This window comes from Lissotriton helveticus, chromosome 5_1 (genome assembly GCF_964261635.1).
Source record: "Lissotriton helveticus chromosome 5_1, aLisHel1.1, whole genome shotgun sequence".
NCBI classification, from domain to species: Eukaryota; Metazoa; Chordata; class Amphibia; order Caudata; family Salamandridae; genus Lissotriton; species Lissotriton helveticus.
The window spans coordinates 715,433,574-715,451,547 of record NC_136065.1 but is presented as its reverse complement, the minus strand read 5'-3'; the positions used below and the strand labels follow the sequence as shown (position 1 = coordinate 715,451,547).

At 45.5% G+C, this 17,974-nt stretch overlaps 1 protein-coding gene across 3 annotated transcripts in view; it reads left to right on the top strand.

The window, feature by feature from the left end:
* The window catches only part of PIK3AP1 (phosphoinositide-3-kinase adaptor protein 1), a 1,822,514-nt gene extending 1,808,520 nt beyond the window's left edge, over positions 1 to 13,994 (top strand). For all 3 annotated transcript variants that reach the window (XM_078643124.1, XM_078643125.1, XM_078643123.1), the window contains exon 18: positions 10,783 to 13,994. In XM_078643124.1, coding sequence (XP_078499250.1) covers positions 10,783 to 10,834 — 52 coding nt within the window. In that variant the 3' untranslated portion in view covers positions 10,835 to 13,994. The remainder of the gene's footprint in view (positions 1 to 10,782) is intronic.
* Positions 13,995 to 17,974: the final 3,980 nt, after the last annotated feature.

Here is a 17,974-nt window from a genome sequence, read left to right as displayed (position 1 = left end):
AGATCATCATGCATTGTGTACCTCGTTTCCGAAGTTCTGCTTTCATCTTGTTGAACGACCGGTGCGCTTTTTCAACAGTGAAGTATAGTGAGAGACCATCAGGTCTGACCACGGTGTGCACCACGCATTTCCTTCATCAACCTTGTTTCCATTTATTGTTCTTTTGCTGTGTAGCTCTGGTGCTGGGCGGAAGAAGATGAAGGGCTTACAGTGCATGCTTGCTCCGACTGGCCCTACAGGCTCACAGCTTTTGTTGTATAAGCTTTATTTCGACAACTACTGTCATAAAAGCTATAAAAGACATTTCATAAAAAGAATACAAAATAAACATATAATACAGTAACATGGTAAAAAGTGGGGTACACAGGCAATCCATTGGGATACACTGTTGCACCCTCTGTGAGAGGTGCAGTTGCCGAGATCTACTAGTTAAAAGTTAATATGAAATTCATCAATAAAACATTTGTAAAATACAGTAAAGGAAATGGGAAGGGAGCAGCATTACAATCCAGCTTGATAGAAGCCTTATCATGGGCTCAGTTTGCAACCCCCAAACAAACCTAATTAGAATAGTTTAAGCCCTCCTTAAGACGGCAACAGGGAGAGTTAAGATACAAGGTGCAGTTGCATAAAATGTAGGTTTGATGCATAACCCTGCGGAAGTTTCATCTCTGCCTTATTCAGTAGGGTGCTGGGCAATTCCTGACAAGGCTTTTCGTCGAATTATCCTGCATGACTAAGAAAGTCACGCAGCATGTGAAAAGAGGTATGGAATCAGACCTGAGAATGCACAGGGCAGCCCGATGGTCATGTGTGTCCAGTTGTCTGCAGATTGGTTTTAACCACTTGGACCTCAGGACTTTATATGCCGAGCAAGCAAACATAACGTGTGCTACACTTTCCATTGAGGCCCTGCAACATGGGCAATCCTTTGGTGTCTGTTTGGGTGAGTGACATTTTGCAGTTGTCTCGCAGACATGGAGTGTGCCAAACCCGAAGTGGATGTACAGCATCCTGTCCCTCGGGACCTGAATTATGTCTAAAAAGGGCTCTGGGCATCTAGTCTGCTTATGTAAATAAATTCTGCTGTTAGTCTACCCACATTGGGTTAGCAGGTTTCCTGGCGATCCACCCATTTCCAGTACAGATGTTTGAGCTCATCTTTGCTTGGTGGTTCCTGCCTATCCCAATTTGCCTGGAGCCCCAGGGCTGACATAATTTTCCTGACATTTAAAATCCATTCTATTTTGTTGCCACTGTTTATCCGTGTGACCTCAATAAGGGCTTTGGCGTGGTTAGAAAGCTCGGGGGTCCACCTAATGCAAGCCCAAAAGAGCAATGGGCATAGCCTTGCTGTGTCGCCGATCAACACCCTGCCCATGTCAAGCATTAGAGGTGTGAAGGGAACGCTTTGGGGCAACAGCACCAGATCCCTGAGGAACTTATACTCGAATCGCAGAGATCATCAACCTTGTCAAATCCCAACAGCTCAGCTCCATAAAGAGCTGTGGTAACCGCTTTGGCATCATAAACCAAAAGGGCTGGGGCATCCTGCCTACTATATGAGGAGTGATGTTCTTTCCTGATTACTCCGGACACTTATTTGTGCCCCATCAGCATCTTTACTAGGTGGGGTTTCCATGACATTTTGTCAGAGTCAGGCACCGAGATAATCAAAGGTACCAACTCTTTCCAGGGATGTCCCACCCAGCAAAGGATTACTTCTGTAGGACTTGTGGGGGTTAAATGCCATAAACATAGTTTTTAACGTATTAATGACCAGCCCCGGGTTATCGCAAAAGAGTTGGACCCTATTGAGTAGTCTTTGCCGCCCAGCTGGGGTCCTAGACACTAGCACGGTATCATCAGCAAAGAAGAGGGTCGATACCTTATTGCCCGCCAGGATTGGTGCGTCAGCTGGGTCTTCTTGCAAGAAACTACCCACCCCATTCATGTAGAGATAGAACAGGGTGGGAGCTAAGATGCAGCCCTGTTGGACTACCCTGTTAACAGGTATATGCTCTGTTAGTTGACCTTGTGCCCCCATCTGACCTGGGCATAATTACCTTCATAAAGCCGTACCAGCAGATTGAGGATAAAAGGGGGGATGCCCATGTCTGAAAGTCTGCCACAACTTGCTCCTGGGGACCAGGTCAAAGGCAGTCTTTATATCAATAAATGGGAGATAAAGACTGCCCTTGCCGATCACCAATATTTTCCAGTAAATAAGTAGCAGCTTGAACACCTGAGCAATCATTCCAGTCCTCAGCATAAAGCCGGCCTGATACTGAGAAACGATGGCTTTATCCTCTGCCCATAGTTGTATCCTCTGTAAAAGAACTCTACCAAAGACCTTTTGCAGAGCATCTATCAAACTAATTGGCCTATAGTTTGAGGGGTCTTCTCTGGCACCCTTGTCGTAAATCGGGACCACCTCAGCACCTTTGCAAGACCCGAGGACTGGGGCACCGCTGGCTATGGCATTGGCCAGAAGGAGAATGTAACGTGCCCAGTTTGAAGTGCTGCGTTGGAGGGCACTATATTCCCTATTATAGCCTCTATCTCGGCCAGGTCAAAAAGCTCAACATCAGCCTTGAGGAACCCATAGGGATCATCTAGCTCCACAGGTGGCGTGTCCTCAGATGATGACTAAAGCTTCTGGTAATGATCATGCCATTCCTGGCCTGTGATGTAATTAGGAGGCGGGCGTGCACCCTGAACACCTAATCAATTTTTCCAGCTCTCGGACTAAAGCCAGCCTGATACTGAGAAAGGATGGGTTCATCCTCTGCCCATAGTTGTATCCTCTGTAGAAGAACTCTGCCGATGACTTTCTTCAGAGCATCTATCAAACTAATTAGCTTATAGTCTGAGGGGTCCTCTCCAGTGCTCTTTTTGTTAATCAAGACCACCTCAGCGCCCTTCCAAGAACCGGGGGCTTGGGCACCACTGGCTATGGCATTGGCCAGAAGGAGAATGTAACATGCCCAGTGTTAGAGACGGGACCCCCGGCTGGCCAAGGCTCACGCCAAAGTCAGTCAGGGATCACCATTTCTAAGTCAGGGCAAGGGAGTTACACACCAAGATAACCCCTGCTCACCCTCTAGGTAACGTGACGCGAGCAGCAAGGCTAAACTTGGAGGCGATGTGAGTTAATTGTTTGCGCACGCACCCCCAGCAACAACACCCAAGGCCCACCACAAAGGAAACTCCACACAAGGTTATATCAAAAATAGCCTGTGTATTATAATAAAAACACATTAGATAAAACACATACTGTTACAATGTGCCAACAGGCACGGGCAGAATTTACAAAGGATTATGTACAGGACAGGGCCACCTGGACCACTGTCAGGGGTATGCACTTTTAGAACTAATACTTGTAGGTATAACACTTTGCACATAGACATATAATGACTGTAGCACCAAAATAGTAAATGTTGTAGCACACAACCAGTAATTCCTGGTAAAGGGTAAATACCTCCTACGCAACCCTAACCACTGTAGGAAAATCACGCAGGGAACTAGGACCTTATTATCAGGACCTATAGAAGGAAAACACCATCACCTAAGCATGTCACATTTAGCAAAGGGAAGGAAACCCAAAACAATCCTCTAAGCAGGTCACTTTTAGCAAAGAGGAAGAAACATAAAGCGATCACCTAAGCAGGTCACATTTAGCAAAGGGACCGAAGCATAAAACACATTGCACATGAGGCATCAAAACACATTCACCTAAGCAAGTCACTTTTAGCAAAGGGAAGGAAGCATAAATCAATCACCTAAGCAGGTCACATTTAGCAAAGGGATCACATAAGCAAGTAAATCATAAATTGCGCAAGGTGCACATGGCACATAAATCACAATGCGCCAGAATTACATGGCACAACACTAGAACTGTCCCTCAGGCCAACTGGCCCCGCAAGGGCTCAAATGCCCTTAGTCCAAAATGTCAGGGCAGGCCGCACAGGCAGCAAAGAACAAACCTAAACGTGGCAACTGTCCACTAAGTGCTGGACAGTTGTGAAGCAATGATGGGCCAACGTTGGAGCCTAGTGGGCTCAAGAACAATGGTGGGGCGAAACACAGCGTGAGAGCCACGGGGCTCTAGCCAACTGCATGTGTCCCCCAAGAACCTCTCAGGGCTCGCAAAACAAATAGAATGGCACGAACGAGCTTCAGTGCTCTCAAATAATATGGGCGGTGAGCCTCTCGGGCTCTGAGGAAATGTGGGCGGGTGGAGCTTCCAGGGCTCAAAACAAGTGTGCCCCTGAGCCTCTCGGGCTCTAAATAACGAAATGCCCCTCTCGTTGGAGTCCCTCATGGACTCGGAAAGTAGCTGTGCCCGTTGGAGCGGCCCGCTGCCTTTTGGGGCCGCTCTGTCACCCCCGGAATGCCTGGAGCCTCTCGGGGCACTGAATCAACAATGGGGGCCGCCCAGGGGAACCACAAGGCCCACCCACACTCACCGACTGCTCAGGGACGCTGTACGGGAGCTCCCTCTCCTCGGGGCTCCGGCGGTGTCCTGGTGCTCGGGCGGCTCTCCTTCTGGCTGCGGCAGAGGTCCGGGGCTCTCCTCTCACTCGGGAGCCTCAGCAGGCTACGGCAGGCTGCTTCCTGCTTCTTCGGCCTCCCCTCAGCCAATCCGAGCGAGGCGCTGGGGGCCAATCCCAGCGCGGCGCTGCTCGTGATGCTGCGGCGGCTTCTCAGAGGCTGGGGAGACTCTGGCTTGCGGCGGTGAACACGGGGCAATGCCAGGTGGGCACCGGCTCTTAAAATAATTAAATAAAATGGGTCAAATAAGCGGCAAGGTCCGTGGCAGCACGAAATGCAGGGTGGGCACCTGCCTGGACCATAAAGCGCTCCCAAAGCGCTAGGAGCAATTAAAGCGCTCTCAGCACTAGGCCAGTAGAATAAAGCGCTCTTAAGCCCAAGGACAAGAGGACAGCGCTATAAGTAAATAACAGCTCCAGCAAAGTCCTGGAGGCAAGCAGGGGGGCAAGGCTGGGCCCAGAGCCAGCTCACTGGGTCTCCAGGCAGGGAGACAATCCAAGTGGCGGTCCTCCTGGCCCCAGCAACAGCAGCAGCCCCCTCAGGATCCTAGAGCAGAACAGAACCAAATTGTAAGGGGACACAGCCCCTTCTTATACTCATAAATCCTTTGTCTGTAGGTGCAGGGTGGGGGAGAAACCAGTAGCAGCTGGTTTTGGAGCACCCTTGATGGCTCAACCACCCCTTTCATTCACTGGGGAGGCTAGGGTCGTTAGACGCACCACAGGGGGCGAAGCCATCATTGTGTGGGGAAAGCCCAGCCCCATCAGGAACCAGGTGCAGCCCTCCCTCACATCACTCATGCTGATCTCTCCACTCACTCCTGGGCAGACCCATCCAGACTTCCTGGAGCCAGGCTTGCTAGCCAGCTGCAGCCAATCACGCTCCAGCACCCTCACTGCACACACACATCCATGTCTAGAAGTGGCACTTCCCCACTAGACACATACAAGCCGCACATACCATTGCGCAGCATTCACTCTCACGAGTTCGCACATACCAAACTCGAGCATGCACTCCCCACGCATCAGGAACTAACATGGACACACACATTCCCCATGCATTCCTATGGGAGGGCAGGCCAGCCATACTACACGCACGCACTTTACTCTGGGAACAGGGAAAAAGTGCGCAGAGACCCAAAAATCACTAACACAGATCACATACTAAAAGCAAAAAGATTAGGGGTGAACCCGCCAGAAGGGCCAAGTCCAACACCCAGTTCGAAGTGTCTGCAAGAAATAGATCACCTGGCAGGCCGTCTGGTCCAGCTGCTTTGGAGGGTACTATTTTCCCTTTTGCAGCCTCTATTTCGGCCAGGTCAAAAAGCTCAACATCAGCCTTGGGGAGCCCATAGGGATCATCTAGCTCCACAGGTGGCGTGTCCTCAGATGATGAATATAGCTTCTGGTAATGATCATGCCATTGCTGGCCTGGGATGTAATTAGGAGGCGGGCAAGCACCTTTCTTATTACCCCAGTTAACTAGGGCCAAAAATAAGTTGGCGTCCTTGGCTGAACTTGCTTCCTTGAGTTGTTGCCAGCGGGATTCATCCCATGCTATATTCGCCTGGTGCAAACCAGCTCTATAACTCTTGGCAGCTTTGATCAAGAGGCAAGTCTAATCTTTGATTGCTGCAGCTAGGAGCAATCGTTTGCGCCTGCAGTCTTTTGTATACCACAAATGGGGCCCTTTTGTTTGCAAGCTGGGCTTATTGCCCACATTGGGGGCTAAACGTGTACCCTGAGTCGATCAACTGTACGAGAATGGACCGTAGGCACGTCCGCCAACCCCCTCATGCTAGAGGCTGTGGCCTAGAGCTCTGACGTGCCTACGGCCGGATCTTGTTGTATGCCAGAAATCTTAGATTCTTGCAGAGCTACCTTCCGCCATTTTAAGAATCTATTACAGTTGGAAGGGACAGTCTCTCTGGTGGTGGTCAAGGGTAATGTACTCTCGGGATAGTGAGGAGCTTCCCACAGAAGGTTCAGGTTTAAGCAAAGGGGATTGTGATCACTGTCTGTGGTGATTCAATCAATCAATCAATCAATCAATCAATCAATCAATCAGGGAATTTGTAAAGCGCGCTACTCACCCGTTAGGGTCTCAAGGCGCTGGGGGGGGTGGTCGCTACTGCTCGAACAGCCATGTCTTGAGTTGCTTCCTGAAGGCGAGATGGTCCTGAGTCATCCGGAGGTGGGTGGGGAGGGAGTTCCATGTCTTGGCTGCCAGGTAGGAGAAGGATCTTCCTCCGGCGGTGGTTTTGCGTATACGTGGGACGGTGGCCAGGGCAAGGCTGGTGGAGCGGAGCTAGCGGGTTGGTTTGTAGAAAGTGAGGCGGTTGTTGAGGTACTTAGGGCCTGCGTCGTGGAGGGCCTTGTGTGCGTGGGTGAGGAGTCGGAATGTGATTCTCTTGCTGACGGGGAGCCAGTGCAGATTCTTCAGATGGGCGGAGATGTGGCTGTGGCGGGGAATGTCCAGGATGAGTCTTGCCGAGGCGTTCTGTATGCGCTGTAGTTTTTTCTGGAGCTTGACTGTGGTTCCAGCGTAGAGGGTGTTTCCGTAGTCTAGGCGGCTGGTGACGAGGGCCTGGGTGACCGTCTTCCTGATAGCGGTGGGGATCCATCGGAAGATTTTTCGGAGCATGCGCAGGGTGTTGAAACAGGACGATGAGACGGCGTTGACTTGCTTGGTCATCGTGAGGGAGAAGTCCAGGATGAAGCCCAGGTTGCGTGCGTGGTTGGTGGGTTTGGGGGCGGTGCCCAGGGCAGGTGGCCACCAGGAGTCGTTCCAGGCCGAGGGGGACGGTCCCAGGATGAGGACTTCCGTCTTGTCTGAGTTTAGTTTCAGATGGCTGAATGTCTCGTCAGAACTTCACATCAAGTAGAATATAGTTGATGCGGGACGGGCAGCTAGCTCTGTTATATGTGCTAGCACCCTGTCTATCTGATGAAGTTCTTCTGTTAGCTGCCCTCAGACAGAACTCTACGGTAAGGGCATTAAGTTGGAGCACCAACTGCATCCATCTTTTAACTGGAGGTAGATTTAGTGGGGGGACAGCCCATTTATTGTCATTGTCGTCAGTTCCCACCAGGTCCTCTTCATCCAGTGGCTCAAAGGTGCAGTTGAAATCTCCTGCTACCACGACTCTAGCATGAGGTGAGCAGCTAACTAGGCTCTCTTCTAATGCTGAAATGGTGGGTGAAGGTCTGCCCCCTTTGGTCTCCCTCACACAGACATTAAACAGATCAATTATGTCCCCCCAAGTCCCCTTAATGCTGAGTCTCAAAATGTCTGGGCTGGAACTTGTTTGACAGATAATTCGACAGCCCAGGGCGATGTTCACCCAAATGATCAGTCCCCTTGACGGGCACCCTCTCCCTATGGTTGTTGCAGGAGAATGGAAGCAAACATAACCTGATTTGTATAAGGGGACCAGGCTCCAGTTCTCTTGACTGATTCATATGTTATAACCCTCAATTAGGTTGTTCCAGTGGGGGATTGACAATTTACTGCTTAGCCCTGCCACATTCCACAATATTATCTTCAGCTGTTGGGGAGGTGCTGAGCCAGGTGCAATGTTTCTGGTTGGGGTGCAGTGGCTAGATGGATCTTGGGGTGGTGCTAGTTGATTTGAAGATGTGAAGTAATCTGTGCCCACCTCCCCCTGAATGTTAGTAGAGGAGATACCTAATCCTGCTTCCCCCCGGGGATTGTCTTTCTTTGAATCAGGTACGGTGTACGGGACTAGGATGCTGCAGAGGCTAACCATGTGATTTGGAGGGGTAGTGTGTAGTCTGAGGTACCTCAGAGGCTCGCTCTGTAGGCAGTCGTTAGCCTCCAATGAGGTGCCTCCAGCTTGAGTAATAAATGGTTGCGGGGCAGGTTGCCTACTCTGGTTAACAGTTGAGAAGCGTCTTAACTGAATGGAGGAGGTTTCAGGGGGACAAGTTCGTAGGTCCCGGGCAAGGAGGTTTTCTGCCAGATCAACCCTTCAAGGTAAGCTCGATGCAATCAAGTGGTTGAGCTGGATAAGTGCACCTCCGAGCCCTGATGATGTTGTCTCGAATTGCTGAGTGACCGCCCCTGACATGGCGAATCCAGTGAATCGCTTTGTTGGTCAAGGAATCTTCGCTCTCATAGCCATTCTTTGTATCAAGCTTAGGCACATTGACCATATAGATTTTCGGGATGTGTGGCAAGTGGGAGGGGCTCAGATGGATCAGCTGATGTTGGCCACTGCATGAAAGATGCTAGGCCTGGGATAAAGAGGTGGGGCTCGTGTTAACTACAAGATCCTGCATGGCCAGTATGTTGTGAGGTCCATTGTAAGGATTATTATTAGGATTATTTAAATGCTCAGCAGTAGAGAAATATGGGGCTTGCTTGTTAATCGGGATGGCAGGGGGAAGTAGGATAGGACCGTTGGTGATGGTACCCCTACCATGGGTGGCTGCCTCGTATGTCGTATAGTGATTATGACAAGGCTGTGAGAAGGGTCCAGACACAAAGTTAGCATGATGTGCGCGAGGTGAATCGTTTTGCAATATTAATTTGACCAGAGTAGTGAGGTCTTCAATCATGGATCTCATAGAACCTATTTCCGATCTAAGCATGTTAATAAGTTGGTCCATATCCTGGGGTTCCAGATTGGATGTTAACCTGGTCGATGCAGTAGATGCAAGAGGAGACTGAGGTCGGTCTTCCCGGTGGTCATCAGGCAGGTCCAGCAGGGGTGAAAACCTGTTTATACAGGGGATAGTGGGTCTGAGTGGCTGGGTGTTAATACCAGGAGAGTTATTGGATTTATTGGGGGGTTGGCAGACCCTTGCTGTGACTAGTAGTGCCTCCTGATTGGGTAAGAGGGCCCCCATGAGGAAAGATTTTTTAAACATTGCTGGGATGTTAGGTGAGTGGCTTGGTCTGATAGTTCGGGAAGGGAGTTGGCCAGGAGTGTTGCGCGCAGCTGGCTCATCTACTAAATTGCCTTAGCACTCGCTAATAAGGGTGTCAATTCGGTTGAGAACGCAGTTGCTGCCTGCATGTTTCAGTGTCTTCCTGGCCTTTTTCCCTTTCCCGGCCTGGCCATTGCCACCACCACCACCGTTTCCCTCCATGATTTTCCTCTTCCCCATCCCAGAGAGTCGCAAACAAGGTTGCTATTGGCAGAAATCAAGTAACTTGTGCTCAAATTGCTTGCAAACGTCAAAACATTGTCTTGGCAGCAGTCTGGCGGTATTGACGGGCAGTCCCAAATAGGTAACAGACAGTGAGATCTCAGCTGGTCTCTGCACAGGGCCTATATATATAAAAACAAGGGAATGAGCACAGTACCTCGAAGAACAGGTGCTAGTCAACAGCGCAGTCCGGAAGCCAGATGAAAGGGGGATGGCCCTGCCCTGCCTCTTCCTGGAAATGACGGGCCCGCCCTTGGCCCGGGCGCAGCCTGTGTGCGTCCCCCACTGTGGGCCCAGATGCTGCTTATATGCGACTCCGAGCGCAGGAAAAGTGCTGTGATGGCCTCAAAGGCTACTGGGGGTTGTAGTCCCTTGCCCTTCCTCTGTAAAATGGGCACAGCTTTGTAGCCATAGACACAACTGGGCAGCATTCTCTTCCATGACCTACTTTCCAGCTCCTGTTTCTTCTCTGTGGCATACGGGGGGCAGGGATGATCAACTCCTTTTGGGTTCAGGGTAGCCTGTGCTTACACAATGAGGTTATAGTGACACCAGTTGAACACAACAGTAAAAAATAAAAAGGGACTTAGTCTCGCTAAACAGTAGAAAGAAGAATATGGTTGTTGGATGGTAGACTACTGCAAACTTTGGTATTTTACTGCCCATTTTGGTAGAGTTGAGAACTCTGGATTTGAGTCACTGCTGAATGATGAGTGTGCGTAACAATTGGTTGCCTCAATGTGACAGCTGATTCTCAGACCAATTTACATTTTTCTCAGGTGGCATGTATGAGACTTTAGGTCTCTGCTTATGTTGACCCTTGTTGTATATGCTTTGGCAAAAGTAGTTAAAAGCTGATGTGCTCCCTTTGTTAATCTTTGCATTACTATATAAATCAATTACTTGCATGTGCTAAATTTGACAACATAGCTTTTAATTATGGAGAAATCTTGTTGTTTGTGCATCAGTTTTGTAATCTCCTTTACTGTCAAATCCTTACAAATATATATTGCCTTACAATTTAAATTGTATTGTTTATTTTTTGGGTTTCTAGGCCCCAGAGCAGCAGTTTTCAACCTCCTCCAGTGCCACCAAGAGGACGCTAATATTCCAAAACATTCTTGGAGCATGCCTCATCTCATCTGTTGCTCATCTGTTGCTGGGCAGTCTTTCTGGAATTAAATGCAAACTGTATTGTTTCAGTAGCCATTTTCAATAAAATGTTAATTAGCCTTGAACATTTTCTTGATTTTGTTTAGTGCAGTGGTCCCCAACATTTTAGATCCCCGACCCACTTTTTTAGAACAATAAACTTTTGCGACCCACCCGCCTATAATGGGCATGAGGCGGGCGATTGTTGAATGTAACTAAAGCATTGTGCGGTTCATGTGGTATAGCATTGCCATTTACAGACAGTATATTTTCCATTGAAATGGCCACTGAATTTGTACAGACATACAGTTTTACTGATAAAACTATATATCAGACAAATGATAATGTGTGGAAATCGACTTTTTGTGATTTTTTATCATTTGTGCATCACAAAGTAAGTGTCTTGATTTGTTTTGATCCTGTTGAAAATCTGTTTCCAGCACACTTCAGAATTACAAAAACATGCTTAATGTTTGCTTTCCTAACTGCTGGATGCATAATGTTCATTTACAGGTATTTACATTTTGTTGTGTATTTAAAAAAAAAACATTATGCATTGTCACATAATTAACTTTATACACTCCACTCACTGTGCAGTTAGAGAAAGAAAAATAAACACCAGTCGTCATATTAAAAGAATAAAGCAGCCTGACATTTGTCCTTTGTCTTTGAATCACCACTAAATGTGACAAGTTAAACACAGAATTTAAAGGCATCTTTATTCATTGTACTGACTTTATTGACCCACCAAAAATCAGCTCGCAAACCACAGTTTGGGGAACACTGTGAAAGAATGCCCATAAATGTGTTCTCAAATTTTATAAAGACACATATTGATGGTTCTTTTTAACAGTATGAAAGCGAAAGTGGAGAAAATCATTAATACTCAATATATTTAGAACACACTTCCAAATACATAATAATAAAAGGACAATTCAGAAAGGTTTGTTTTGATTTATTACAAAGCCAAAGATAATTTAACATAAACACACCTCAACACGAGGGTTTAGAAATACAAAGAAAACAGCATAAAGCCCAATTCAGACGGAGGATCGAGATGATTAGGAAGCAAGAGTCCAAATACCTCTACATTGAGGGCTGATAAATGAAAAGCATCAAATCTATCCTTACACTATCGCAAGGATGGCATCCCTACATTAATGGGCAAGCAATTTGAGTAAAGAAGAAACAGGTGTCAGTGGTGGAGTTTTCCTAAGAAGTTTCTCCACCATCAAGATGGACCAGGTAGCATAAAGCCACCATCACAAAAGAAAGAGCTTGTTCTAAGATGCTCCCTCTCCAAAAGCAAGAAAGATGTGGGCACTTTCCCTAATTACAACAATCACTTATCCACAGGTAGTTTCCCATAATGCACAGCTTTGCATGTATTCCACAATGGGTGCAATCATGAGCGTACTTTGTGTTCTCCATGCACATCCTTTGCAACAATTTGTCCTTGATTCCATGCCTTCTCCCTTGTGAAACAAGCGTCTTTCCTTTATCACCTTCAAGACATACTATTGTAACTTTTTCTCTCCTTGCTTAACTGCTAAAACAAAGACATTAATTTGCCTAAAGAATGCTTCTCCACCTGCAATGCAAAACAGTGAGAAAAAACAGCTTCCACAGTGTACATGAAATTCAGAACATTAATTCTAAAGCGAGAGTTTTCAGGAGCTTGCATTTCAGGTCTACTGCTTTGGTTAACATAAGAATGTATCACTTTTAGCATTACGAATTCTCATAACTATATTACTTATGAACTCTCATAACTATATCACACTTCGAATAACACATTTACCTAATTATAGAAAGAATTGCTATTAAACACATTTAGTAGATGAGTAATGCCAAACTTCACAATGCAGTTTCTTTATGTTAGCGTTTCTACTAGTTTCATTGGTTTTCCAGGTTAACTCTTCTACCAATTGTCACTAACCTAAAATATATCATGAAGATACAATAGCACAGTTCACAATTCTAACACTTTATGTTTACACAAACAGGATTATATGCAGGTGTTCTCTACACATGATTGTGATGCACCAATACAAATGAGAAAAATGCAAATTAAATTTCCATTAACTGGTTTAGTGCATTTGGATCCATTTTCACTGCTATATGGCTGTTGTTATTAGCAGTGAGCCCAAAAGCTCCCCATGGCAAAGGAAAATGATTTTGTGGTTCTGCACGTACGAATTCATCTTACCCTCATATATTTCTTTTTTTACAATTGCTTTTATATACCGTTTAATACCCCTGAGGAGGCTTCTTGCACAGGCCTCCTGCCTGATTCAGTGTTATAACCATGGGTCCATTTTTGTTCAGTGAATTTAGGGTGGAAATTTGCCATTTGACTCCCTTGTTCTCTCCAAATTGTATTCTATAAAGTATGCATTATTATTCTTTGGATTTTATTACTGTCTACATTTGTGTAAATCTTATCATGGTTGGAAACTTAAGCATGACAATGTGCCATTTCCAAGTCACAGTTTGTACAAGTTTCAGTTTCAACATGGTGAGCAAGAAAACAGTATACCAACCCGTTATGAAGAATAGTTCCATTTGTCCTCCTGTCATACATTAGCAACTACTATTAACTTTCACAAGTAACCACACTATATGCGAGGACACTATATGCACTGAGCATTGAACAAAGGTGTCCCTTTTTAAATGTTCAATTTAAAATGTTCATTATTCACATACAGGCAAGCTTGTACTATTCTCACTTTTCACTAAACCCCTAGCTCAAAGCCATGCATTATAAAAGTTACTGAAATACATTCTTTATACTAGTTCTGAAGTTTATAAATGATGTGACTGTTGGAAATGTAAATAATAAACATTGAGCAGACAGTTAATGTATGTATTTTAAAAATGATTGCATCGTAATGTTCAAAGACAAGAATCAGAAGGACTGAAATGAGATAACTCCCTAGTGCAGTAATGTATATATTAGGGTGTTGGTAAAACAGTTTACCTATACTTTATCAAGTTTCAGCACATGAACTTATACTTTGAAATAAAAGATAAATAACTAAATAGCTGCAAAGATTTAAAACTAAATAATGTATTTTTAGTGTTTTATTAAAGGTACCAAAATTGTCAAATTCATTTCTAAATAACTTGTATTATTTTCATTTAAAACAAACAGGCCTCTGGTTTTAAACTTATAAAATGTATTTATATGTTCTAACACACAATGTTAACTTTTTAAATGTAAAAATGTTAAACAGCAAAAACAGGATTTTTAATGAAAAAATGCATATTTGGAGTGGATTTTGTAGCACCATAAATTCTTCTTACACACTGCACCCTGTTTAAGGTAATAATAGTCTCTTTTTTCCAAATCCAGCAACCCACTGGCCTTTTTAGGTCTCGGCCTAGCGTACACTGCGCAGCAGTGTTCGCGCAGCCAGAGTCCTTTTCTCTGTGTTTTGAAAATGTACCTAGAAAATGACAGCGCTCATGCGTGTTCATTTTCTATGGTCCATTTTCATTGGGCTTTGCGTGCGTGTAGTTTTTTAACAGAACACGCAATAGGCCATGGGTGGTTGCGTAGCTCCGCCTATGGCCTATTGGTGTCTGTTACGTGCACCAAAGGCCATATGTCTTCAATTATGGAGCCCAGACACAGGCGCGATAATTGAAGACATATGCCTCGCAGTGGCGCGTGCGCGCGCACCACTAGCTGGCGTTTATTTTTTTTTACAATAGCGATCGCAGAAGCGATCGCTTTCACTGCCGCTTGTTTTTTTTTACAATAGCGCTGCTCTGGAGGCAACCCCTGCTTTCACGAGGAGAACCTCCCGGCCATGTTGTCAGGGCTATTGCATCAGTGCATCTAGCAGTGTAAAGGCATTATGAAAGTAGTACGGCTTAAGGGGACAGAGTGAAGAGATTTCCATATGGCATACCAGGGGTAGAGACAGGCAGCACATTCACAACATCCTTTACAGTGTGCATCAGGAATGTATCAGTGTTTTTTCTTTCAATAACACGTTGAACTTATTTTTGTGGCATTATTTTGTGAATCTCCATTGCAGATTCACAATTCTTTGAACTATAAATAGAGACAGCTGCAGGTTTGGAGGAGGGCTCTACCTACCCTTCATAATCTCATGATAGTTTCCATTTCTCTAAACAATCACACAATAACACCATGATCTACAATAAAAAGATACATAATTTATTAGAGACACTCAGCCACATTATACCTATGAGTGCACAAGGCAACTGAGGTTGCATAGCTGGAGACTCTGGCTCTTGGCTTCTTAACTGAAGAAGAATACATCTCTAGCTGTTAGAAGTAGTGTTTTTCCTTTCCAAACACACAGTTACAACTTTACCAATGCAAAACCGCACTAGACCGTACAGACACACAACCTTCTAATGAGTTAAAACCACAGTCATGCTATGCGTTAGAGACACACAATTTTGTAATGTGTTACAGACACAAAATTCTCCGATATGTTACCATCACACAATCACAAACTGCTTTACAGACACAGCAGTGAGATGCCTTTTAAACATTCTCACACAATTATACTGTGGCTTACAGACGCACGTGTGTTTTAAAGACACAACATCACACCATATCTAACAAAGCAGAGACTAAAAGTCAGGTCTTTGCACGTACATAGCCACTTTCCCCGTATTTCACAGACACGACCATAATGGTTATCTATGATGTCAGCCACACCATCAGAGTCTGGCAATGACAAGGTTTCAAATATGCATTATATTCACAGGAACCGCCAACTCGTCTATTCGATTCCAGTAGCATTTTCAAGACTTTCAGTTGAGAAGATATGTAATCCAGGGCTTCACTGATTTTCCTGAGAAGATATTTTCTTCATTTAGTATGTTTACAAAAATAAATAAATCAGGGTAAATTCCAGTTTTCCCATCCTTAAGTTGATACAATGGTCAGTGATAATATAAGATAATAAGTCTTGCAGAATGAATAAGAGATATTAAGATTCATTTAGCAAAAATAATTTGCAAATAAGTATAGAAGGGATGAAATATATAGGTTTACTCATATTCCATAAGACTGTCAGTGTGGTTCTGGGCGCTAAATACATTTTTTCTGTTGCTATTCAGTTTGTCCATAAGATTTGTTTAGCAGTTATCCAGCACCAGTACCATGCTCTTTTTTTAGGTACCCAATAATGTACTCTAGGTCATGGCAAAAGTTCACAGATCTCATATTTTCTCATGGAAGGAGCAAGGACTTCAAGCAGTACAGTCTTTTATTTTTATTCAGGTACTGGTAGTTGGTGTTTCCCTTAATAAATGCAGCACTACAGCCACCAGAAAGAAAAGCAAAAACTATAAATGTATAACTTGCCCAGATCCAATATGAGGTATACTGAACAAACACTTGACTCTTGGCCTTATTTAGAGTTTAGCTCTCCAAGCCCTCAGTTCACCTGCTTTTTAGAGCGGAGTGAAGACTATGGGGGATATTCTCAAGAAAGTGTGTTAATTATCTCAAAAGTAGCTCAACGCAACTCTTCACATCGCAGTCCATCGCGGGAAAATAACACTGTGTTAATGCTGTCTTCTCAACATGAAGGTTCCATGCGATAGGCTCACGATAACGCGTCAAATGACCACATTAAAATTAACGTGGTGGCGCAAAAATGCAAAACACAAATGCGAAAAAAATTGCGATGAGGCCAATCGCGATACAATCCCCAGCAATAACCAGCAATAGGCCTGCAATTCCCACACATAATGCTGGAAAATGCACCATAAAAGCAGTACAAAAAGAAAGGGAAAAAATCAATAAACTGCGTAGCACCATGGATGCACCCAGACCGAGTGCAAAGGACAAAGCCAGCCCCACAGACCACCAGCAAGGAACCTCAGGGTCAGGGAAGGCCAAGGATAAGAAGAAGAGGAAGATGAGGTTCAGTCCGCAGGAAAACCGGATCCGCGTCACGTAGGTGACAGAACATTACCAACAGCTGTTCGTCACCTCGACTGTGTCATTGGCAACACAAACGGAAATATAGCATTCCATCGTAAACAACGGGAATCCAGTCGGAGTGTCGAGGAGGTCAATGGAGGAGGTCAAGAGGCGCTGGCATGATGTGAAAAGCCATACCAAGCACAAACCCGCTTCCAACAGAAAGGCAGCGACGGCGACTGGAGGTGGGAGTCCTGCGCCACAGGAGGAGCTGGAGGAAATGGTGGCCACAGTCATCAGTGTGGAGATGGTGCAAGGAGTTGGGAGTCCCGGCACAGCTCGATATGACCTGACACAACATCAACAGGGTGAGTAACGACCAGGGACTGAGGGGAACGGAGGGAGATGGGCTTAATGGCACACATGCACAACGATGATCCCCTTGGCACACTGCAGCACACATACAAACACCAAGTAGGTTCCCATCCACCATGTGCCCAAAGGGGTCCCACTCCACACAAGAATCCCACAACCAACACACGCATAGGTGCCAAACCCAGAAAAGATGAGTATTTGTGAGCCACAATGACAATGCAAGTGACACTACATGACAATCAGCATGGCTGCAATACAATCATCCTGACATAGTGCATGCCACAACACTGAGGTAGCTGAGTGTGGACCACATCCTGAAAGAAGCAGGTCACACTCTGACCCATCCACGTGCACAAACAACTCCTGACGTCAACAATACATCTGCAGACAAACAATGCACAAGAGTACAATAACCGTCCAAGAGCACAAATGACCCAAGTCGCCAACATCTCAGCACCATAAAAGCACAAAAGTCAAAGGCACACCGCCTCAAAGGGATAAGGGGCAGCAAAATCACTGCGGTGACTCTCCCACAACGCAGCATACACACATAGCAATAACAGCACATCCTCATTGACGACAATGTGGTACAAAGTGCAACAGAGGACACAACTTGTGCGTAGCAACGGACCAATCACATCTGACACAGCAGGAAACTGTGAAATGAAATGAAAATGTACGTGTACAACCTCACATCTGTCGTGTAGTCCGAATGTCCACTGTCCTGGATCAAATAGTCAGCTCCTCCCACACAGTCACAATGTACATTGTCATACAGTCTGCATGTAAACTTGAAAAATGC